Here is a 24,567-nt window from a genome sequence, read left to right as displayed (position 1 = left end):
AAAATCTACACATGATCTCTTGATAGAATTTGTTTTGCTGGTTTTTCGACAAATGTCAAACACCGCTACTTTATTCGATAAACAATCACATTGTTTACAATACCAATTGCAAGCAGGACAATGAGTGATAAAAAGGTACAAATAAACAAACGCGGAAAGGGTCGTGTAAACCGGGAAGAAATACTTCAATGGAGCAAAGAGGAGCTGATAGCCAAGGTTTTACAATTAGATGCATATAACTTCCAGATAAGAAATTTGTTACAAAAAAAGCTGGGACAAAATGACAGTGAATTTTATGAAGAACTCGCTAGCCTGGACGCTAACGACAATACAGAAAAAGCTCAAGAAACTAAGGCACAACCAATGCAAAAGCCACAGAAACGTAAATTTGATTTTAAAAAGTAATATTAAAAATAAAAATGTCGTAACTGTTCATATACATAGCTATATAATTTGTTAATTGTTCATAGAAGCCACAAGCGGCACGTGCTGATGAAATTGCTTTATTTCGGCTGGGACTACCACGGCTTGGCAACTCAAGAAGATTCAAATGCTACAATAGGTACAAAGTAACACATAATCTTTAAAACTTATTTTATTTATGATTAAAATATTCTCCCAGAGCACCACCTATTTCAAGCGCTAATCCGCACCTGCTTGATCGAGTCCCGCGAAACTGCAAATTACCACCGTTGTGGACGCACTGACAAAGAAGTAAGCGCCTTCTGCCAAGTTATATCAATCGATTTACGCAGCAAATTTCCATCGGAACAACAACTTTTAACTGAATCATTAACTAATGAAATTGATTATTGCGCATTATTAAACCGTGTACTTCCGCGCAACATACAAGCGGTGGCATGGATGCCGCTCCGCAATCCAGTGTACAGCGCTCGTTTCGATTGTGTCGAGCGCACATACCGTTATTACTTTCCAAAAGGCGATTTAAATATAGAGGCTATGCAAAAGGCCTGTGAATTGCTAGCAAGACATACAGACTTCCGAAATTTTTGCAAAATGGATGTTAACAATGGCGTAACAAATTATGTAAGGCAAGTATTTAAAGCTACGGTACAAAGGTGCGAAGTGGAACAATGCGAAAAAAATTCCTTGGAAGGTTAGATCAATGAAATTATAGTTAAAAAAAACGTATATTGATTGTTTCATATTTTATGCAGGATATGCCATGTATATGTTAGAAATAAGAGCTAATGCCTTCCTTTGGCATCAAATTCGCTGTATTATGGCAGTTTTACTGCTCATAGGTGAGGGTAAAGAGCAGCCGGAAGTAATAAGTGAATTGCTGGATGTAGCCAAAAACCCATGGTTAGTATTTATTAGATTTATAATAAAACTTACAACATTTTTCAAAATTGTGTCGTCAGCAAGCCGCAATATACACCGGCTATCGGTTTGCCATTAAATCTCTTTCACTGTGAATTCCGCGAGCATACCATACAACCTACTGATAATGCTGTAAATAATGGGGTTTCAGCAAATTCAGAAGAAGGAGAGGCGCATACAACTACTTGGATATACGGTGATGAACACCTACAAAAACTCATCGAGAATGTGCAAGGTGAATGGATGCAATACAATATCAAGTTAGTGTCATTATTCTAATTTTAATTTGCGATACTTACAAATTTATTATTATCTTATTACAGAAGTACCATGATACGCGATGTGCTGCACCAATTAGAAAGCATATATCAAAAAGAATATCAATCTGCACCAGTACAAGCGCAGGCTTGGTTGTTGCAAGACGGGGTTCGTCCACGTCAATATCAACAACTTTTAAACCGCAAACGTTGTGGTACGTACATATATTAACTGTTTATTCACAATTACTTATTATTCAAAATTGTTACTTTTTACAGAGAGTTTGGAAAATCGCATTGAACATTTCGTTAAAAAGCAGCGTTTGATAGTTACCAATGATCCAGTAGCACAAAGCAACTTAGTAACGAAAACGATGGCTAAAACGTAACACACACACAAAAAAATATTTTAATTTGTTTGTTTATGGGCAATCATATGTTAGCCACTTTACAAAATATCTACGCGCTGCATATGCGGTATATTGTAGTGTCATCTTTAAGAAGAACATATTTGAAAATTAAAAGAGAATGAATGCACTATTTCTATATTTCAAAAAATAAATGCTTATCTTATAAAACGTTAACTCTTATACATAATTACACACACATAAGAATTATATAAGGAGAAACTTCTACTTCGGTTGCACCAAAGCCAGAATACCCTTCACAAATAAAACAGTTTCCATAGAACAACTTGATTTTGATTGGTCAATTTGTATGGCAGCTATATGCCATAGTGGCCCGATCTGACGGGGATTGTACGGTTACTTGGGGCAATAATTCATGCCAAATTTTGTGCAGATATCTTGTCAAATAAAAAAAGTTTTCCGTACACGGACCGATTTCGACAACTGAGCAGCTTTTTGGGGAGAAAAGAACCTTCAGATCGATGTCTTAAAAACTGAAAAACTTGTTTGCGTATACACAGACAGACGGGCATAGTTAAATCTACTCATCTCATATCGATGATTATTCATATATATGTTTATATGGCCTTCGAAGTTTCCTTCTGGGTATTACAATTTCGCGACAAACTTATATCCCGTTCATGGTATAAAAAGCATACCAATAAATAGTTTAGCCATATATAAATCACAATCCATACAATTAGATTTATCTTATCTGCATTTATTTAATACAATAATCCGATTAGTCTCAACAAAAGTATCGCGAGATGATAACGACAGTATTTTTGAAAAACTCTAACAAATATTTGAATTTATGCATATGTATTTGCTTTGCTATCCAATAACTAAAAATGAAGTTGTAATGACGCGATAACTGATCAATTTAGTAATAGCGCTACTGACTTGCGCGCTTCATTGCTAACAGTCAATGCTTTTTGTAGCTTTTTTACAGTGCATACAATATTCTGATATTAATACAGCAGCTGATAAATCGATTTGAATTCGAATGCTTAACACCTTGTTCAGTTGAGTTTTTGCGTTTCTATCGCGCGGTCGAATTTGTGCAATTTCCGCCGATGTTTAAGTTGTGCGTATTGGAGAAATTAAAATTTTGCATTTATTAACAGAACAGCAACAACAACAAAAACGAAGTGTAAGGAGTGTATGCTTTGACACACCAAGCACATAATTTATAAATTTATTTATAAAAAGTGTGACACTTCATTTGTTACAAGCTGACTTCTGGTGTCACAACAGAGTAACGCAACAAAATGCACTCAAGCGGTGGCATGTTGTCCCTGTGCTCACATTATTTTGCAAGTATTTTGTTGTTGATAGTGCTGCAGTGCAGCTACACAGCGGTCAACGCTTACGAGGAAAATGACAGATTTTGCATACGCACTCAACCAATGCTGCTGGCAGATATTGAGAAGCATGTGAATCCTATAGATGATGATCCTAATTGCAAAGTGCTGGCCACAACGCTCACCACAAAGGAGAAGGTAAGAGCAAGAGTATACTATAAGAAGTAGAAAACGTGTACCGATTTATTAAACAATTTTTTAAACGCCCTTTTATCATAACGTTTCTATTGCATTTCCGTTCTAAAGTGGTGCTGCCATACGAAAGTAAAAGTGGCGAAAATATAAGGTTTTTCAAAACAAAAATGCTTATAAAAAATAAAATAATTACCATTATCAAATTAAAAAAAAAAATATAATAATAATATTAAATTAAATATAGATGATAATAACTTAGGGAGAACAAAGTAGCGATTTACGCGACACGAAAAATTTAGCTTTAATTCCACCAGTAGGAACACACAGTTTTAAGTTCCGAGTTCTCCGACATCATAGAATTTAAAATTCATCATAATTAGGACATATTCAGCTGTCTAAGTTTAAGTTGTTTGATATAAATTATATTACTTAGCTATTGCAGTTACATATAAAATATTAAAGTCTTTAAGAATTTATTGTCTAACCACTTTTCTCGCCAAATCGAACGTTTCGCCCGACAGTCGACAGTTTTTGCTTTTGGCAACTTTCATAGTAGAAATGCCGTTATAATGTCAATCGACCTAAAATACTTGTATTAGTGAAACAATTAGTTTATTTCACTAATAAAGACATTAAGCCATAGATAACTATGATTAAACATCAAAAAATAATTTCTATAAAAAGTGCAAGGTCAACTAGCAAGTTGTTCTATTCAATGACCCCACACTGTATATGAAGCTGTTAACAAAATATTCCAGTGCAACTAAATTACCTCACACCAACCAAAAATAGATTCTTCATTGACAAGAACAAACCAAATTTGGTAAAAAAATACATGACATAGAAATGAGCACGAGTACGTAAATATGTGTACATGCATGTGTATTTAAACAGCAAGGAGTTACATGCGCTTGCATATACATATATAGACGCATATGCGCCAGTGCAACAATGAGGCAATGCTTGGCTGGAAAACAAGTTTTCTTAGCAATGAAAATGTCAAATAGCATTAATTTGCTAAACGTTATCGTAAAAACACGGGTTTAAATTTATGATGGGTGTCTGTTACGGTTTTATTTACTACATACATAGTAATAAGTTTACATACACTTATAGTTAACTAAGCTCAAAATTAGTATCTATGAAAAAAAAATCATTCGATATAATTATTAATTTTCTCGGCCTTTTTGTACTTACAGTTCAAATTTAAATATGACATAATGCAACATCCGCTTTTACTAGTAGAAAACTAAATTAACCCTTGTCGGATAACTAGTGCATATCGCTGTCTTATACTTAGAAGCCTTAAATAGCGATCATAAATTAATTATTACTAAATAAAAGCAGTTACATTAACAAAATTGAAAGAAGCCACCATTAACCTCGATGTCATTTGAGGTTAAGTATTAGGACAAATTATAAGTAGTAACCATTTGTACAGAATTCCAAGTCATATCATGTTCTATGATCTAGTGGAGCAGAAATATCTTAAAAATGCATAGCCAGCCACTTTTTTGCATTCTTTGGTTGATAAACTATTCAGAAAATATCAAATGAAAGTAAATAACAAGAAAAGTCGTCGCACCACCATCTAATAACGGTTGAATTGAGTTTACACAAGGTATGTACATATGAAAAAAAAAAACAAAAAAAAAATGTCAAAAAAATCACATTTGCAAGGCAATATTATCTACACTCAATTGTTTGTCTACTCAATTAATTGGCACCATTCGCTTTGATTTCGGCTCGCAATTGTAGGCATTAATGGGATTTAAGTGCTTTCTTTGGAAAGCCTTCTCGCGGCAATAATGATAAGAAATGAAATTTAAAAGAACGCATGGTGTGTTTTATGTGAGTTAAATGAGGAAATGTCGTTATCATAAAAGCGTGGGATATTCCAAAACGAAGAATATGAGCTCAATAGTTGGTTGATAAACAGCTGATTGTTGGTAAATAATTTATGGTTCTAGTATTTATTTACATTTTCTTGTCTTTGTTTATATTTCAAAGATGCAAAAATCATTATTTTAATATGATTTTAGGAAAAAAGAAATACTATTTACACATGTATACGAAGTAACAGATTTTTTAATTCAAAAAGAGCTTAACTGTTGATATTTTACTAAAAATAACCTTTCCTTTTCTAAAAATAACCAATATGAATAAAAACGAAGTACACAAACACAAAAATTGTGAGAGCTCTAAAACTAATCTTGTGGGCTTAGAATTGAACATTTCTTTTTAATCCGATCTGGGTTTCAAGTCTAATTTTTAGATACATTTTTAACTAATATTTTCCCCTTATAAGTAGAATTGGAAGTAAGTGCAACTGCACGTATTATCTTTTTATTTATGTTCAGTTGCTTTAATGTTCTCGGAAGTATCACATTACCAAAATGAGCTCAAAACAACCAAAAGTGGAAGGAAGATACCATATACCGTTAAGCATACTGAAAGAAAATATGAACTATGAAAATATGAGCTTGCAGTTGATTTGCTTAATGAACTAAACCCTCAGGTTTATCGAGTTTTAAAATTGTTTGAACAACACGACAGGTAATTTTGAATTTGTTTCTTCAGGTTGCCTATACATCATATATGCAGGAGTGGAATGAAGATATTTTGCTGGATAATATTTCTAATTCGTGTGAAATTGAGGAATTAGAAGTGCTCGATGATGAGGAGAACGATTTAGATACAAATGTGCAGACAATAAAACCAAGCGAAGCCATCGAAGTATTAAACAGGCCTGTGGATTGGGCTCAATGCGAGAATGTTGAGCAAAATTACTTAAATGTATTAAGACGTTTAAGAGCGAAGGCTCTATTCCAAGTGGTGGAAGCAGCAGGAAAAAATAACCTATTTTTTAAATGCTTATTTGTTTCCTTTATGAATTTGTTTATGTTTGGTTTTAGTTTATAATTAATAAAAACTTTTAAAAGAAGATATGTTTTTTATTTAAAAATTTTACATTCGTAAACGTTAATTAGTTGACGTTTTCCCGAGTGCACTGTATATTAATTTTTCAAATCTAGCAGGCTACTCTTTATCTTTTATTTTCTGTTAAAAAGAAAATCATGGCTCCAGATACAATCATCATACATCATTATTCAATACTCACTCAATCAAATGCCATTTAATTGATTTACATATGATCTTTGACATCCAAATACCGTTATAATAACAAATTACAAAATTTTTGCATTGCAGGAGAGTTTCATGGAGACTATGTGTAAGGATCATGGCACCTCATATAAGGATAGTTACTATTTCTTCAAACTGCGCAATGGCGAACTGAGAGGACGCGGCTCGCACAAAGACATTTGCAATGGTGTGAAAAACCCATTGCTTGCTTGGGTGCCATACAATATGGTGCTGGAGAATTTCGCACAGGAACTGAATCCGAAAGAGGTGAGAAAAATTTAAATTAACGGCAGTATACTATTTTAAGAAGTGTTCACTGAATGCAAATCAAATTATGACAAATAATCACATCACATTGGATCTCCACTTTTGACTTAGTCTGCACAGATATCATGTGACAACAAATATACATAACTTTTCACACTTGGTTTAGAAAATAACAGCAAATGCAAGCATGTGCGACAGTAAGCGTGCAAACAACTCTTTTACTCAACAAATAATATTAACAAATTATTAAATAAATCTCCATAGCTTTTATTTGTATATATTATTATTAACTCTGTTAAACATCTTTCTTAAACTTGACATCTTATTCTGGCAGACGATATCAATTTAAATTGATTATGATAATTAGGGGACTGCAAAATCAGGCGCTACTCGAGCGTTTCGGTTACTTACCCTATAAATTATACGATAAATTGAATCAGATTTACGCACGTCGTTAATATTAATACGTTGGTCATAGCTTAAGTAAATACTTTCGAAATGTAATGTTTAGATAGCATTATACTATTTCAAAGATGACAGATCAGCGATTATCAGTTTGTTTTGAAGTTTAGTCTATTCTACTTATTATGACTGATGGTGAAAGGCCATTAACAAGGAAATAGTTTCGTTCGGACGACAGTCGGGTCTACGTAACCGACACGAACCCGGATTTTTATCCGGCCAAGGACTGTCAGTTCTCTCTTGACGAACAAAAACTAAACTCTATAAGACACTAATTATTACCGCCTTGCTATATGGTGCAGAGGCATGAACGAGGATAACATCTGATGAGTCGGTGTTATGAGTTTTCGAGAGAAAGGTTCTGCGAAAGATTAATGGTCCTTTGCGCGTTGGCCACGGCGAATATCGCATTCGATAAAACGATGAGATATACGACGACATTTGCATAGTTCAGCGAATTAAAAAATAGAGGCTACGCTGGCTAGGTCATGTCGTCCGAATGGACGAAACCCCCCAGCTCTGAAACTATTCGACACAGTACCCGCCGGGAGAAGCAGAGAAAGAGGTTTTAAAGACCTGGTGGAGATGGACCTGACTTCGCTTGGAATCTCCAATTGGCGCCACCTTGCGAAAAGAAGAAATGACTGGCGCGCTGTTGTTAACTCGGCTATAACCGCGTAAGCGGTGTCTACGCCAGTAAAGAAGATAAGGACCGTCAATTCGGCAGAACTCTGCCGCTACGACAACAACTGCAAAGACTGTATTGAAAATTACTATAGTAAATGGCTATCTCTCCGACCTTTCTCGCTTCCTCGCTGCACAGAACTTAACCCTCTTCCCCACTAAATCCAGAGCGACCATATTCTCAAACTGGACCTCAATATTGCAGTCAATGGCGTTCAAATTCTGACTGACAGAAACCCTATAATTTTAGGTGTCACTGTCGACAGTCTGTGCTCCTTTACTCCACATACGACGGCGATTGTTGCCAAAGTACAGAGCCGCAACAAAATCGGCCGGCCGGTCCTTAACTACGACGCAACAATATGGTCGGCTGGATACAGTGAAACGCAGACGAGGAAGCTCCAAACTTGTCAGAACACATCACTCCGAACTAGAACAGGATGCCTTATGAACTCCGCTCCAAGCAGTTCCTGCTGCAGTGCTTTCGCAGAAATCATACCTGTAGTCACCTGCTTGGAACGAAACCGCCTCCTAAGAGCATCAAGAGGTCATTCCTCAACTACGTCGACGACATCAAACAATAAGCCGATCAGACTTCGGACTCAACTAACTTCCATCGTAACGGGAATTAAGTACCCGTTACAACAATAACAAGAAATTAGTTTTTTGGTACACCAACAATTTTATTGTATTCGAAATTTATTTTAATTACACACATATTTTTTAAATTTCGTTTCTCTTTTAATCTACTGTTTAGCAACTGAGTTATATTGGCAAAGCCACTGATGTGGATCGTGCAAAGACGGAGCTCTGTCACTTCAGCCACACCGATCTTGTCACAAACATCACATCTGACCTCTTTGCCTGCATTGTAATGATTTTCGAGGACAACTTTGTAAGTCTAAACATTTAAACGTAACAAGCTTTGCCTTTTATAATCTACGTAATCTTTTATAGTATGGACAAGATTCCAACATTAATGTGCTCGTCGAAATAGAGCCGCTCATGTATGAATTGCGCAACATAACCTATTTGCCCTGGGTCAATGTGACGACCAGCTACAAAACGTTGCTCGATCGCTCCAGTCTCAACAATCCGAATAGCGAGCCGAAGCAAATATATGGCAGCGTAAAATATGGTTTTGTCGAGAAGGTCCACGTTAATGTAAGCACTATATATAATAAAAATTTGGATCATTTGCCATTATTGTTCGAGCATGCGGGCGCTGTATTGGAATTGAATGATTTGGGTGTTGGCGGTGTAGATGTGACGGCGGTAAGCGAATTCATACTGTATGCGATTAGTTGTATTTTTATTAAGCTCTAGTTTCATTCATTAGAAAGCTTATTTTGGACGTTTCATGGACCCACGTACTTCGGTCAAGGTGGAAGTGATCGGTCAGTGGGCCGAGCACCATCAACAATTCAATGCTGATGTGTTCGACTACTTTGGTTATGGCATAAAACGCTACCGCAATGAAATCCATCGTGGCGAGGTTACCTTTACGCGTATTGAGAGCGCCGAACCAGTTTATGAAACACCCGATTCCACACATCTTACGTCAATTACACTACACTCGGGCGAAGAAAAAAAATTCGAACGTTTGGAAATGGCCGACACCGAAAATTTTACACAAACACCCAATTGGGATGTTAACACCTACTACGATTCTCATCCTTATCCGGGTTTCTATCCGTGGTTTGTAGCTGGTAGCATTGCAGTAGCTGTGGTACTGTTGGTGGTGGTATTCAACATGGTGCGCATATGGAGCAAGAAGGAGGAGAAGAAACTTTACAAGTTGGCAGCTTCCTCAGCCTAAGTTTTGGAGATAGTTATGTGGAGCATAAAATATGAGAAAGAGAGAGGCGTGGAGCGCTACGAAAACTTTTGTTATTATAATAGTATTATCGAAGATATTAATATGTTATATAATGAAAACACATGTATGTTGGCATGGAGCATGCTTAAAGTCCCAAAAGGCTTTTGACTATACATTCCAATAAATTAAACATATTAAATTTTTTTTCATGAAAACAAACCAGAGCTAAACTGCTTTAGTATTTGAGCTGATTTTCGTTTCAATAAATGTTGTGTTCTAAAATTTGAAAGCAAAAAAAAATATTATGAATATTTCGAAATAAATATTTTTAAATTCTAACTAGCGAAAGCTTATCTTATTTACTACCTTATAAATGTAGCGTAACTTTTGTAACTTTGTTCCACTGTACGAAATTAGTGATGTTGCTCTTATAAATCTGGCAGCATTAACGTAACAACAAAAAAGCACTACCAAAAATCCTTTCGCTCTTAACACTTTTAGACATGTTTTGTTAAAAGCTCGCTCCCGCTATCTCACTCACACACATCAGCGCACAGTTTGCCAATTTGCAAACGCAAGTCCTGTTGCTCAGTTTACATCATATAAAAGATGAAAGGAAAACATACTCAAATTCCGCCACTACTGTTGTTGCGGCAAAATCTAACTAGAATCAACAACAAAACCTACGAAATCCATTCCAACACAACCCCTGTGTACATATGTTTCTATTATTTTTCTGTTGCACTGCTCTACCAGAGAATGTAAAGTACTCGACTCGTTTACAAATTTAGTTTCGTGTCGGATTCCTTCAGCTTTCGATGTGACACTTCTGTTCTCTCTCGGTTCGCTTGTGAAAAAACATAAAAGACAGAATATTTGCGAAATTCACATAACTTAAATTTCCACAACCATCACGTAAACAAAAAGTGAGACTAAAAATAAAATCTTCAACTTCAAACGCTGTTGTTACTATATCAAAAAGTTCTTTCAATTCTACAATAGTCCAAGCAAGAAATAGTAATTCTCAATACAGTCGCAAAGTTGGCTAGTTGGAAAAGTTTAATTGCTCATTTTAAAGGGGCTAGAATAACAGGGTGGTGTGCAATTTATTGTATTACTACCAGCAAAAATCAATTCGCATATAAAACGAGTGTTTGCCGTGAGTGTGAGTGAATGAAAAAGTTTTGATAAATAAAAAAGAGTGCGTGCATTAAATCGTATGGCAAACGCCGCAACAAAATTTATCTGTGAACTCTCTCTCTCTAACACAAATTTGCGCCCAAATATGGAGCGCGAGTTGTAAAGTGGTTTTAGTTTTTGGTGTTGGCGTTGTCGCCTGGTAAGTAAACATTTTATTTGGTCATAATTAATTTTTAATTACTGAAGTTATAAAATTACCACTTTAAATATTTTGATAAATACAAAAACTTTTACAGTTTCTAGATTTTTAAGTGAATCAGAAGCTATAAACCGCAAGTAAGAAAAATAGCCGCATAATCTTTGGAGATTAAGTAATTATTTTACTTTGAAAGGAATATTTCCATCGAGTTTAATTTTTTCTCATTTTTACATTGGTAATAGCATTGACAGACGGCAGCGTTAAACCAGATTAATTGCATTTTTCGGGATTAATTCAGGAGTTACCACAGCTAACTCCGTTGCTGAATCCAAAAATAACTCTCAAAATTTTAGGGAGTTTGTGAGATTTTCGTTGGCAACATTGTTAAAAATGGCCAATTTTCATCTATTGTGAATGAAATACAAGCAACCCTGACAGCTGTTTATCAAATTCTCAATATAATATCAATAAAACTTCTATGTTATGATGCAGTTTTAAAAATAATGTGTTAATATGTTTTTGTAATAAAAAATGGTTTGGTAAAAATTGGTCGGCTAACAACCGTAATGTTTATCTTCTCTCAATTTTCATTGAAAATATTATAAAAAGGACAATGAGCTGTTTATGAGAGTTTCAAACTCGTATAGCTGCCGTCTGTCACCTACAAATTTGGATCTGATTAAGTGCGCAGTTAATCTGGATTCACGCTGCCGTCTGTCAAGGCTATAACAAGGTTATAATAAAGAGTTATATTGTATAAATTAAAGTTTCCAAGTACGTAAACCGCTTGAACAATGTTTTTGTTTACATAAACATTTGTAATGGATATATAATATTGTAATCATCTGGCAACATTATTTTAATGATATCAACAAAACAGATGATTGCAGTCACCGATAAATATTAAATTAGCATTCAGTAACATCTCTGTTGCACGCATGAATATTAAGCGCCTTATTTCCATCTTTGTTCAGCAAAAGAGCAGATGGCTTGCAAGACGAGCAAAAACTAGTTTCACTACACCACTGTAACAGCCGACTACAGCAACGACAATCGAATCGTCTTTCTTGCACGAAGCCTACTAACGAACGAAACGAAACGAATTCAGCGCACCGCATAGAAAATGCAAACGGCAGCCATTGTGATTCACCGACGACAGAAGAAGACAAAAGGACGTATACAGCGTAAACGCTCTTATTAAAAAAGAAATTTCAGATATATTGCAATAAAATTTCACATAAGAAAATCTAGTTATTTCGTTTTCTTACTGTTTAATGTTTTTATAACGGTTTATATTGCTCTAATTGTATCGTGGGTGCAATTATTATGGAAATACGGTCTTAATTGGTAAATTGGTGTTCGCAAATATATCGGCTGTAGACATAAGTTGTCGAGCGCAAAATTAAACTGGATAAGGTGACGTGAATCGTGTATATCTTTGGTGAATTCCAAAATAAAAAAATTTGATATTCGGAAGATTTCCTAATAAGTAAAGAGTGTAGCAGGTAAGTTATGTGCTACAGCGCTGTGAAATTTTAAAATGTGAAAGTGCAAATAAAGATCTGGTAAATTGATAGATGCATTATTAAAAAGCACTAACAATTCTTCCTATCGCTTAATTTTGTTAGTGCTGTCAAAATTAGTGCAATGCAATAATGTAAAATCAACTAAATTGGTTGTGTTTTTTTTTTTGGAACAGTAGACGTTGCTGCTTCTGCTTTTCATTGCATATTTCTTTTCACTCGCTCGTGCCACTATGTGTCAAGACTAAAAATAACACCATCTCATTTTTGCATGTTTGTAGCAAAGATTAAAATTGCCGCGTAGCTAGTGTTCCCACCATTCATTTTTGTTACGTTGATATTGTAGTGCTGACTCGTTCGGTGCTCACAGTAGTTATTTTTTTTTTTTTGTTAAATGTTTTTGTTTAAATGTTATATATATATTTTAAATTAGACTAGTTGAGACAATCCAAGTGAAAGGATGTAGCAATTAAATCAAAAGGGTGGCCAAACATTCTAAATCTTTGGTTTTTAAAAACAATGTCTTGATAAAAAAGTGGTCCAATTAAAGACAAATTGTAATGTAATGTAAATATTGGATAAAATTGTTTATGTTATTTATACATAGTTATCATTTTATAGATTTGTTTCAATATATGTATGAAAGATAAAAGATGCATTCAATCTATTAATTTACCATAAAGATAAGATGTTAATGACTTTATGTACAATTGCATCTTTGTGCTGAGATACTTATGTTGAGTCTAATATTTATATACATAAAACTATTATTTTAGGTTCTGCGCTATACTTCATAATTTTGATACACATCTAAAAGTAGTAGTCCTGAAGGAAGATGGAGCGTAAAAAAGTTCTTGAGCTGGACAAGATTTGTCGAGTATGCATAGCAGAGCGTAAAGATATGCGTCCATTATTTAGTGAGAAAATCGCTGAGATGCTGATGGAGTGTGCCACTGTAAATATTGAAAATACTGAAGGTTGGCCCGATAAAATTTGTGTGCAATGCGTTCACGCCGTGTCGAGGTGTCATGCCTTCAAGAAACAGGTTGAACGCAGCGACAAAGAATTAAGGGAATACATTAAAAGTTTAACTGTACGTGTGGTCATAGAAGAAACCAATGATATGAAGCTGGACGCATCGCCGCAAAAAATGTTGTCTCAGAAGCCACCTAAATTGCAACTAATACAGCCGCAGACACAATTTCAGTTACAGACGCAGCAAAATCAATTACAATTACAACAACAGCAAATAATTCTACAGCCGCAACAGCAACAGCAGCAACAATCACAGCAACAGCAACAGCATCAGCCTCAAAATCAACAACTGCAACAAGTGCAGCATTTACAACTGCAACAACAACAACAACAGCCAAGTAAACGGAAGGCCGTTAGTACATCACGTAAATCTCAACGGCAGTCGAAAAAGTCACATTTATTGCCACAGCAGGTGCAACAACAACAGCACCAACAACAACAAACACTTGAACATGTGTCGTTGCAAACAATGGTGCAGAATGTAACACCGCCGCGAACACAGGCACAACCTGCAACTCAACATTTGCAAACTACACAAACGTCCTTGCAGCAACAACCGCCACAACCCCAACAACTAATTTCCACAGCCGCCTTGCCACAACAAATTGTTCTACCCAATGGGCAAATAATTACCACAGCGCAAATTGTCACACACGCTGGTCCTCCACAGATTGCGCAGATAATAAGTACGCCGAATGGCTCAACGGTACAAGCAAACCCATCCTCTAACGCTGTTGCTGCGCAACCGCAATTCACGCCACAAATTATACAAACTTCTAACGGACAGACATTACAATTGATACAGCAGCCGAATGGGCAGCAAACATTGCAATTGGTACACGTGATGCCACAGCGTACTATTGCCACTACGGCGAATGGAACAAGCGTGATGGTAACCACTTCCGAAGATGGTACCACGACGATAGTAGATGATGAAACATTGATAACGCCCGACGAGCATCACCTGATCGATGATGAAGCCGATCTGGAAGAAGATGATGAACAAGAACAAATCTGTGAAACAATTGTGGTAGAAGATGATCAGATCACTCATCAGCAGTTGCTAGCTGGCCACCATACAATCGTAGATGAAGATAATTTATCGCAAGGCGAAGCACAAGAACTGGAGTACCTTGAGGATGTAACTGTAACCACCTCGAATGTAGGTCATTCACATCATCAGCAACATCATCATACCCAACACTATCAACAGCTGAGCGATTGTGATGGTGATGCAAGTCAGCAGCAACATATGCAACTGCATGACGATGATGATATTATCGAAGAGATACACATGGATGAAGAGGAAATGCTGGAAGATGATGGTGCAGATGTGATGCATGTGATGGAAGGAGATGGTACCGAATTTATTAGTGATGAAGATGGCAGTCAGCAACATTTGGTTGGAGAGAACGGTGATCCTCTGCAGTACACTGTGCTGGAAGCAGCCACAGACGATGAAGAGCTCGTTGAAAGCGACGTAAAAGAAGTGCTGCAAGCAGCTTGCGGAACGGAAATGCAGAACGTTGTCGATTTTAATCAAACGGTCAGCAGTGTTGCAAGTGGTGGTGGTGGCGGTGGCGGTGGTGTTGGATCAGGTAGCGGCGCATCTGTAGGCAGCCAAACACCAACACCCAAACGTCAACGTAAATCGAATTCCAAAGCCGTTGCCAATTCACGGCAACTAGTTGCCACCGCATCCTCAATAGCGACATCAGGGGCCTCGGACGATTTGGATTTCGATCCCAAATTTATTGCCGAAATTATAAGTCAGCAAACGACTGTGCTCGGTTCCGGTCGCCATGTGTGTAATTTATGCCGTCATGAGTTTAAACAATTTAAAGCACTGCATAATCACATGCACCAACATTCGAATTGGATACGTGCAAATTGCAAGAAGCAACCGCAATGTGAAATCTGTCTTAAAAGCTTTAAGGGTCCAGGCATGCTAAAGATGCATATGAAGACACATCAATCCGCTGCGCGCACACCTACCTGCAACATCTGTAACAAGAGCTTCAAATCAAAAGCGATACTATATCGCCATCGGCAAACGCATCAACTGCGCTCCTATGCTTGCGCCGTGGATAACTGCCGCAAAACATTCTCGATGCCACAAACGCTGCGTACGCATTCGGACAACAAACACCCGAACTCAAAGCAGCCGAGATTTAAATGTGGCGAATGTAGTTTACATTTTGACGATGTCGATATGCTGCATACGCATGTGCAGACGGGTGTGCACTGTGATACGCTGACAATGGAAAATGGTGATGGTGGAGGCAATAATGGTGCCGATGGCTCGGGTGGTGGCAGTATAGACGGTTCGGGTTGTATGGACGGCAATATGACGGGTAACACTATAATTGTTGTTACGCAGGGGTAGGTTCGCTGTTGCTAGGCAAACTGCGCTCATTCCCCACTCGGTCGTTCTCTCTCAGCGCCAGTTTTGTAAATTTGATTGGTTTCCTCTACGAAAAAGAATGCTTTCCCAATGTGCTAGATTTAATGTTTAATTTGTTCAAAACAAAATAAACAATTCAACATTAGAATTAATTAATTAAAATATAGGATTATTTTTAATAGCAATTATTACATTTAAAAAAATACATGTACATATACTTATGTATTAAACAAACCAACAAACGTATGTACATATGAATGAAAAATGAAATTATTTTTAAAATATACAAAATTTACAAACTAATTCATAATTATTGAAATGACAAAGCAAAACAATAAAAATAGAAAACATGAACATGTTTGGTAATAAATAAATCAACGAATATTAAAATGTATTCAAAAAACTGGTCTTTAATTTATTAGACAAATTTTTATATCTTTAATTAAATTAGTTGTTTTTTCTAGCGGCTGAAAGTGTTCTTCAAATAGTTTTAACAAATACAGCCGAGCAAAAAGTCATCAGCCAGTTAATCATTCGGGTTCGTTCCGTATATCGTTATCATTGACTTTTAATTCACTAAGCGGCATTAAACTTTATTTAGTTGCAGTCTAGCGGCTCCAATCTTAGTTCTTGAAAGAGTGCATTTTTGTCGGTTTGGGCTCAAAACAGTCCGGAGAATGGCAGTTTTAAATAGCAGGAACAGCTGGTTTAATATTCGTTAATATAAACTCCTGAATTATGGTCAACATTCCAACACTTCATTGACATTTCTGAACCTCCACAAATTTGTGTTTATTATACATTTGTCTTTACTATAAATATTAAAATTAGCTGAAATCTTGGCGGTTCCAACTTTTTTGATAAACTAAAATAATTTTTAAGAATATGACCTAAAGATTTGAAAATGTAATATACTTTAACATTTATACTATAACTCAATTCTTTCTAGCAAAGCGAGTGGCTTTATGGATATTGTCTTATGTTGTTGTTGTTGTTGTTTTAACGGAGATTCAATCCCCGTTGGGATGGTAAATATCGTTTGTGTTGTCGTCGAGGTCATCTAACGGTAGATATTGTCTTATAGTTTAATACGATCTCTTACCTTTATTCAATGTCGTCTGCCGCTCAAACACGTACTTTCTTTAAAAAGTAAACTCTATGAATCACTTTTGCAACATTTGCAATTTTGGTTTTTTTTTAGTATTTTTTAATTAGGTTTGCAGTTAATAATATTGAAATGCTCGCTAAAAATACTTCCAGTAACACTTTTGTTTACTTTTGTGTTATTGCTTTCTTTAACATTCTATTTGCATATTGCAGAACTTGTTTTTTTTTTTTGCTATACATTTATATTTATATAAATTGCTAACGTCAACAAAACGTGTTTAGTAGACTGTTTTCAATTTTTTGTTCTTATAAAGAAATTATTTGACTAATAATCGCTTATAAGCTGACCGGTTATGGGGAAAAGATATATATGTACATACATATATATATGAGTCAAAGAAGACTTTATATATTCTTGGAAATGTTTCTATACATTTAATATAATTTTTCATAAACTCTATAACGTTTTTATAAAAAATCTCAAGCTTTGAGTTGGTAAATGGGAATTCAGGAAAGTAAATATTTACTTTATGAAAAATAAGAAATATAATCTGTATTTTTTTCGAAAACTAACAGTTGGGCTGAAAAGTTCAAGGCTGATACATAGACGGTCTTACTGTTATTAAGATCATATGACTTTTAGACACCGGCAACTTTCTACAAATACGTTTACGAATTTGAGAGCTGTCAAACTATTAGATATATAGTTTTTGAGTGAAGTAACTTGTATTTGTTTACAAAAAATGATTAAAAAGGCACTTCAAGTATTAATAAAGCAATACTTTTTTGGGTGAAAGTATTGTGGAAGTCAAGGTTTAGCTTGAAGAAAAATAATTTTACTCTGAACCAGGAAAATAAACTGTTGAGAAGTCGTTTAAGTTTAACGGTCGCCACTAAAGAGGCTGATACCGTGGAACACCAAAAAAGTACCAAAATAATTTTGGATGACCGTAAAGTAGAGTTATTAGAACTATCTGAGACCCTAAAGATATTAAAGGAACTTGCTGAATATATGTACATATGTATGTATAGTATTGTGAATAAGTAAGTGGGTGCCGCGCGAGCTCAAAATCGATCTGAAGAGTTTTTTAAGCTGTTAAATCGTAATAAAACCGTATAGATTAGATAAGTAAATGAGGTTGCACTGTGTCCTAGGGTCTATTTCGAAAAAAAACCGAACCTTACGACGATGTGTGACAATGGCTAAAACATGGTACCATCATTTCACACCGGACTGTCGATTGAGTCAGCTTATTTTAAGCTTAAAGACAAATTGTATTATAAAATTAGTATTAAAAATTTGTATGACCGGTATAATTGTTGCACCGCCTTCGAAGATAATTTTTTAAAGAAAAAACACAGAAACTTCAAATTTAATGGGGAATGTTTATTATCATTCGAAGGAACATTATTTGGCAATTATTTTTTGAAGATACGCCTCAGATGGTCCATCCGTTGAATCCAATTTTCGATGACACGTTATAAAATTTCGACTAGTAACAGGCAAATGACACGCGTGATGTTTGCTCCAAGGCCTAAATCGAAGCGGGATTGCCCGCATAGACTTTAGACTTTACATATACCCACAGGAAAAAGTCTAACGGTGTGATAACACACGATCTTTGTGGCCGAACCCTCGGCCCAAAACGGTTACGTTATCATCGGCATCATTTTTAAAGAAATATGGACCGATAATTCCGCCGGCCCATAAACCACACCAATCCGTTTTTTTCTGGATGAAATGGCAGCTATTGAATCTTCAGGTTGCTCTTTACATACCCATTGAGGCAGAAATAGGCTGAACATCTTTGGACTTCCCAAAGGAAATATTATAAAAGTTTTTTTTTTTATTATATTTCGTTGCTAAAAAGGTCACATAAAAAATAACAAGAGACTTGACTGACATTATACATAACTCTCTTAATTTTATTTAAGCCTTTTAAAAAAGTACCCATCACGCGTTCGGCTCGTGGGAAGAACTGGATTTCTTTCCGTTTCTAGGTGTGTATGAATATTTTCCGCGATGTATCGTTTGGAAATCAACATTTAATAAATGTGGCTCGCTTAGCATTCCATTAACATTTCGGTCTCGTAAAAGAAAGCAACAGTTAAATGTTGACATACATACATACGTACAAATGTACTTGTACATGCACTTGTATGTGTATAATTTTTCAATAAAATGTATTTTACATGCAACCAGAAAGTAGGTGTGTGAATTCGTGCATATTTTTGTAAGAAGATTCATAAAAAAAATTTTCCACGCCCTCGCTCTTAATCGAACCATTTTATTGCCAATTAGTGTTTTTAATGTGAGCAAACAGGGAGATACCGAGATTTGACAAGCAAACAAAAGAAAGGAAGAAATTCGTTAAGACGCGTGGAAGTGCTTCATTCATTACCATTACCAAATTGATTCCTTTATTTTTCATTTGATATTTTATTATTGAAAATTGAAGCGGGTAATTCCCAGCAGGTTATTTTTTCAGATTTGTTGTGATGACTAATATTTTTTACCGTTATCTGCACTCTTATTCGTAGTTAGTGAAGAGAGTCACTTAATTTTATTTTTTTATTTTGAGAAAATTTTTGTAATATACTCCAAGATCTTCTGACGGGGAATAACTTGTAGAGATTGGAGTTGCCGTTTAACTACTATTCCAAATCGATCAACATTTTTTAATTGCGCTGCTTCATGTTTTGTCCAGAAAGCATTAAAATACATCAGTCTACCAAAGTACAATCACTTAAGGAGAACATAAGATCTGGCTAAAATATGATACTTACCCTTTGTTGAACTGAAACTGATCAAGAAAGACGTATAGGCTTAAATATTTAAGAGTGAACATAACTTGATAAAAATCCATCTTATTTTAGAATAATTCCCGGACTTATGCCGTTTTACGATTTTCAACTCCACTCAATTGCATTGAAGTTAAGGGGTTACATGGGTTTAAGGGCTTCAAAAAATCGATTTTTTATATTGTCTTCTTAAATTCTACAACATCTCTAGAATATTGTCGTAAGTTTTCAAGTTGATCCGAGTAATCGGAGATACAGCCTTGAAAACTTGTGCGCTCGAGCTAGGCTAAGTGCACCGTCTTTAACGCTTTTTTCGTGAAACTGTGTTTTTGAAGTCGTTTCGCAAGTTTTATCGAGAACTACTCAACCGATCTTAGTGAAATTGTACGCAGGTCTTTGAGATATAATTCTTAAAGACTGGAACGAAGGATTTTATTTTTCGGTAACAAGAAAAAAAATTGTGCGAAATTTTCACTGCAATTTTAATTTTTTTGTAAAAACTTCTGCCAAAAATCCAATTTTCAGTTTTTTTTTCATCGTCCAAGTTCTAAGTTAAGGTTTTAACTAAAACGGGTGTATAATGTAATGCCGACTATCAAACTCTCGAAATTTAGTATTCCGACAATCAAAACACCGCCAAATCAAGATGCCGACAAATGAAATAAAAGGAGACTATTTTATTATAGACGAAACGTCCTGAATCCATATGAAGAGTCGACGCATCTTAAATGTTTTCTACAGAAACTTCAATATTAGTTCTCTAAAACCGAAATAAACAAGAAGAAATCCAAGACGATTTAAACATTCGCAGGGAAAACTTAATAAGTTTTGGATGAAGTTGTATCATTTTAGCTTAAAAAACTATTTGATAGAGACAAATCCAGAGCAAGAAGCTAAAAAGTAAATATTTCGAATTATGTAATTATTCTTTATATATACATATATATATGTATATATTAGGGTGTTTTTTTAACTCTTAATTTTTTTCAATCTCGTCACGAAATTTCTTTGAAAATACCCTACAAAAAATTCACTGAAAATTTTAGCCTTTAATATTAACATTAAGAACCGGACCAAGGCATGTAAAAATTTTCCATAGCAAATACACTACAATCTTGATTTTTTATCTTAAAATTTCTACAGATCAGAGGTATTTTATGGCATCGCTTTGACTTTAGACACATATTTCTCAGAATTGTTCACTCTACAAAAGTGCCCAGTGCAACAAAGTCGTAACTCACACCGGCGAGGTAATAAGGGGCTCTAAACCTGACTTTTCCCCGAAATTCGTATTTTTTTGTTTATATGTATGTATCTCGTAAATGACAAGAGCTATAGAAAAAATGTACATGACAAACTTGTAGGAAATTTTATTTGCTACAAAAAAGGTCCAAGGCCAAAATCGCTATCATTAATACTTCTCGAGATGCTCGGCCTTTTAAGTAAGGCTTTATAGAATTTTCATAGAAGGTATGTAATAAAAAATCTATCCAGAAACTTTAACTAAAATGCAAAATATATAATTATTCATCAATATTTAATTTGTCGCCTTCAAAGTAATCCCAACCAGAAGTAATACACCTATGCAAACGACTTTTCCTGTCCTTGAATCCTTTTTATAATTTTGGGATGACCTTCAGCTCCTTCCGCTTACTTCGTTTTTACTCTTCGATGGTTTCAACGGTGCGGCAATTTTTGTTTGGGGAACAAGAAAATTCACACGCAGACAAATCTGCTGAATACGGTGGTCATGGATTCATGGATTTTTGCCAACGTTTTCACTGACTTGTGACACGGCCGTATTTAGGCAATTTCGTCCTTCAAACGTTCCAATAACGCTAAGTAATAGGCGCTGTAGGTGGTCTTTTATTTTTCAAGATAATCAATCAAATTTATTTAATCCCAAAATATAGATGCTATAACCTTGCCAGCTGACTGTTGCGTTGTTTTACGTTTCGAAGCGGGTCCAACAACTTCAGTCCACTCGGAGGACTGTCAATTTGACTTTGGAGTGAAATGATGAACCATGTTTCATCCATTGTAACTTATAGACGCAAAAATCAACTCGTCGTTGTTTTTGGTCAAAAGTGGGCTCGCACGGCACCTAGTTTACACAGAGCTTTCTCATACCCAGATATTGGCACTTTAAAGCTTCTACTATCTCGAACAAGTTCACTTTACGCTCATCCAAAACTATCTAGCAGACTTTTTTGATGCTTTCGTTGATAAAAATTTCTTCGTGGCGTGTAAACTTGGCATATCAATACTTAATGGTTGATTTTCCTAGGGCAGTAACTGGAAATATCAAGCCAAGTTTTTGCTTCAGCTGTATTTTTCCCTTTAATAGGCTTTCTCCAAACGTACTTTATGATTATGTACCATTATCTTCGTCTGGTCGCAAAAAAATTACGTCATCCCAGGGGGTGGGGGTGGTCGTTTTTATTTCGTTGCAGATGACAGATCAGACACCCATGTTGCTTGTTTGAGCTCTTATGGACCGTGGAGGTCCTCTGTTGGCCACTCGGGTGTAGTGGCGGTGCAGTGTGTGAACTAGGTGCAGTTTGCACAGCCGTAGAGGCTAAGGTGGCAGTAGTGCGTAGGCAACATGGGGCCACGTGACTTGTAGTCCACTCCCTGTGTGTTAAGGCTTGAGCAGGTCTTAAGATGGCTCCATCCATAGCATGTATTACACCAGACCGAGGTGGAGTTTAGATGGAGCCTTTTGGCGCAAACGCAGGAGAAATATTTCTCCGGACCCGAGATGGGTCAATGCCAGCACGTGTCAGGAGGATACGGAGCAACCCTACTGCAAGGCGTTGCTCCAGTGACGAAAAACTTAAATTAATACTCACCGATCCAAACAGGTTAAGATCGCTGAAAATGACCTTGCGCAGCTTCGTTCTGGATACTGTAGCACTGAATGACTGGCGCGCTGTTGAGAACTCGGCTATAACTGCGTAAGCGTTGTCTACGCCAAGAAAGAAAAAAATATGTAATGTAATGACAAAAGTAGATAAAATCGGGCTTTATCTCCTATATACCTATTATACGATTATCAAATTCCCGGTTGGCTTTATACCGTATATATCGCTGACTTTATTTAAACCGTTAAGGTTGGTCTAATGAAATGAAGTTAAAAATTATAAAATTCTTACTCTTCCTTACTTCTGTTAAAATTGATAATATTGTGTATATAATATGTGACCTGGTCTACGGAAAGGGGGCTTAGGTGTCAAAATTAATGAGATAACGTGAAATAACTGGAGGATGGAGTCATGTGTAGAAGTTGGAGGATGGAGTCATGTGTAGAAGTTCACGCAAGTGAGGAAAGTTCTCTGATCGCCATTCACTTGGGAGTGGCCAGAAACGATTCTTTTACACATGGCTCAAGCAGCTCACTATTTCCGGTCTTTGACCAAGTATCCTCTGGGTAGCCTAAGAACATCCGTTCGAAGGCGAGCTAAAGTGAGAAGGCGAAACATTCCCTACAAGGGTTGTGCGCTGGGTTTGGGACCCGCCACGTAAAAAACACCCCCCAGTGAAGAGCTACAACCAGCCTCGGATGAGAGACCCCCCTTTTGATGACGACCATGGCAAACGAAATAAGGACTACGAATTGAGGGCATGCACCTGGAATGTCCGGTCCCTTAATTGGGAAGGTGCCGCTGCCCAGCTGGTTGATGTCCTCGTAAAGACAAAGGCTGACATCACCGCCGTCCAAGAAATGCGATGGACGGGACAAGGACAGAGACGAGTAGGTCCTTGTGACATTTACTACAGTGGCCATATAAAGGAGCGCAAGTTTGGTGTAGGATTCGTGGTGGGAGAGAGACTCCGTCGCCGAGTACTATCATTCACTGCGGTGAATGAACGTCTAGCCACAATCCGCATCAAAGCGAGGTTCTTCAACATATCGCTGATTTGCGCCCACGCCCCGACGGAAGAGAAGGACGATGTGACCAAAGATGCCTTCTATGAGCGCTTGGAGCGCGCTTATGAGAGCTGCCCCCGCCACGATGTCAAAATCGTGCTTGGCGACTTTAACGCCAGGGTGGGCAAAGAAGGTATATTTGGCACTACGGTCGGTAAATTCAGCCTCCACGACGAAACATCCCCAAATGGGTTGAGGCTGATTGACTTCGCCGGGGCCCGAAATATGGTTATCTGTAGTACTAGATTCCAGCATAAGAAGATTCATCAAGCTACCTGGCTGTCTCCGGATCGAAAACTACCAACCAGATCGATCATGTTGTGATAGACGGAAGACACGTCTCCAGTGTTTTAGATGTGCGTGCGCTCCGAGGTCCTAACATCGACTCGGACCACTATCTTGTTGCAGCTAAGATTCGCACCCGCCTCTGTGCAGCAAAAAACGCGCGCCACCAAACACAAGGAAGGTTCGACGTCGAGAAGCTGCAATCACAACAGACAGCCGAACGATTTTCTACTCGGCTTGCACTCCTGCTCTCTGAGA

At 36.5% G+C, this 24,567-nt stretch overlaps 5 protein-coding genes across 15 annotated transcripts in view; all 5 read left to right on the top strand.

Moving 5' to 3' along the window:
- Positions 1–24,567, top strand: part of LOC126757034 (stomatin-like protein 2, mitochondrial) — a 385,292-nt gene that overhangs the window by 209,012 nt on the left and 151,713 nt on the right. The gene's annotated exons all lie outside the window — the stretch shown is intronic.
- LOC126757024 (tRNA pseudouridine(38/39) synthase) lies at positions 24–2,635 on the top strand. Of its 4 annotated transcripts, none has more exons than XM_050470599.1 (8): positions 24–401; positions 471–562; positions 623–1,117; positions 1,179–1,326; positions 1,386–1,604; positions 1,668–1,816; positions 1,881–1,986; positions 2,425–2,635. In XM_050470599.1, the coding sequence occupies exons 1-8, from the start codon at positions 121–123 to the stop codon at positions 2,504–2,506; spliced, it is 1,572 nt and encodes a 523-aa protein (XP_050326556.1). In that variant the 5' UTR covers positions 24–120; the 3' UTR covers positions 2,507–2,635. The 4 variants fall into 4 exon arrangements, with proteins under 4 accessions (XP_050326556.1, XP_050326560.1, XP_050326559.1 ...); XM_050470602.1 differs by lacking the exon at positions 2,425–2,635 and adding an exon at positions 2,033–2,185 and having other exon boundaries at positions 25–401; positions 1,881–1,998; XM_050470601.1 differs by lacking the exon at positions 2,425–2,635 and having other exon boundaries at positions 25–401; positions 1,881–2,185.
- Positions 3,065–10,107, top strand: LOC126757027 (uncharacterized). 2 transcript variants are annotated; one of them, XM_050470607.1, is made up of 5 exons: positions 3,065–3,510; positions 6,718–6,918; positions 8,822–8,959; positions 9,022–9,339; positions 9,404–10,107. In XM_050470607.1, the coding sequence occupies exons 1-5, from the start codon at positions 3,280–3,282 to the stop codon at positions 9,881–9,883; spliced, it is 1,368 nt and encodes a 455-aa protein (XP_050326564.1). In that variant the 5' UTR covers positions 3,065–3,279; the 3' UTR covers positions 9,884–10,107. The 2 variants fall into 2 exon arrangements, with proteins under 2 accessions (XP_050326564.1, XP_050326565.1); XM_050470608.1 differs by lacking the exon at positions 3,065–3,510 and adding an exon at positions 4,717–5,128.
- LOC126757009 (uncharacterized) overlaps positions 10,634–24,567 on the top strand; it is a 158,892-nt gene continuing 144,958 nt past the window's right edge. For all 4 annotated transcript variants that reach the window (XM_050470559.1, XM_050470560.1, XM_050470561.1 and 1 more), the window contains exon 1: positions 10,634–11,222. The gene's annotated coding sequence lies outside the window, so the exon portion shown is untranslated. The remainder of the gene's footprint in view (positions 11,223–24,567) is intronic.
- On the top strand, positions 12,271–16,545 carry LOC126757015 (uncharacterized). Of its 4 annotated transcripts, none has more exons than XM_050470580.1 (2): positions 12,271–12,727; positions 13,522–16,545. In XM_050470580.1, exon 2 carries the CDS (start codon positions 13,581–13,583, stop codon positions 16,164–16,166), a length of 2,586 nt encoding a protein of 861 aa, XP_050326537.1. In that variant the 5' UTR covers positions 12,271–12,727; positions 13,522–13,580; the 3' UTR covers positions 16,167–16,545. The 4 variants fall into 4 exon arrangements, with proteins under 4 accessions (XP_050326537.1, XP_050326539.1, XP_050326538.1 ...); XM_050470582.1 differs by lacking the exon at positions 12,271–12,727 and adding an exon at positions 13,073–13,302; XM_050470581.1 differs by lacking the exon at positions 12,271–12,727 and adding an exon at positions 13,073–13,307.

The sequence above is a fragment of the Bactrocera neohumeralis genome, chromosome 4 (assembly GCF_024586455.1).
Source record: "Bactrocera neohumeralis isolate Rockhampton chromosome 4, APGP_CSIRO_Bneo_wtdbg2-racon-allhic-juicebox.fasta_v2, whole genome shotgun sequence".
NCBI lineage: Eukaryota > Metazoa > Arthropoda > Insecta > Diptera > Tephritidae > Bactrocera > Bactrocera neohumeralis.
Note: the sequence above shows the minus strand (reverse complement) of the source record. Positions and strands in the feature narration are given on the sequence as shown.

What these genes read in the sequence shown, in the direction of transcription:
- LOC126757015 (XM_050470580.1), top strand. Translation starts at nt 13,581, where the DNA reads ATGGAGCGTAAAAAAGTTCTTGAGCTGGACAAGATTTGTCGAGTATGC.
- LOC126757027 (XM_050470607.1), top strand. Translation starts at nt 3,280, where the DNA reads ATGCACTCAAGCGGTGGCATGTTGTCCCTGTGCTCACATTATTTTGCA. An exon ending in AGGAACTGAATCCGAAAGAG is followed by an intron (nt 6,919 to 8,821) that starts GTGAGAAAAATT and finishes TCTACTGTTTAG; the next exon opens with CAACTGAGTTATATTGGCAA. An exon ending in GCGGTGTAGATGTGACGGCG is followed by an intron (nt 9,340 to 9,403) that starts GTAAGCGAATTC and finishes TTCATTCATTAG; the next exon opens with AAAGCTTATTTTGGACGTTT.
- LOC126757024 (XM_050470599.1), top strand. Translation starts at nt 121, where the DNA reads ATGAGTGATAAAAAGGTACAAATAAACAAACGCGGAAAGGGTCGTGTA. An exon ending in GATGTAGCCAAAAACCCATG is followed by an intron (nt 1,327 to 1,385) that starts GTTAGTATTTAT and finishes TTGTGTCGTCAG; the next exon opens with CAAGCCGCAATATACACCGG. An exon ending in TGGATGCAATACAATATCAA is followed by an intron (nt 1,605 to 1,667) that starts GTTAGTGTCATT and finishes ATCTTATTACAG; the next exon opens with AAGTACCATGATACGCGATG.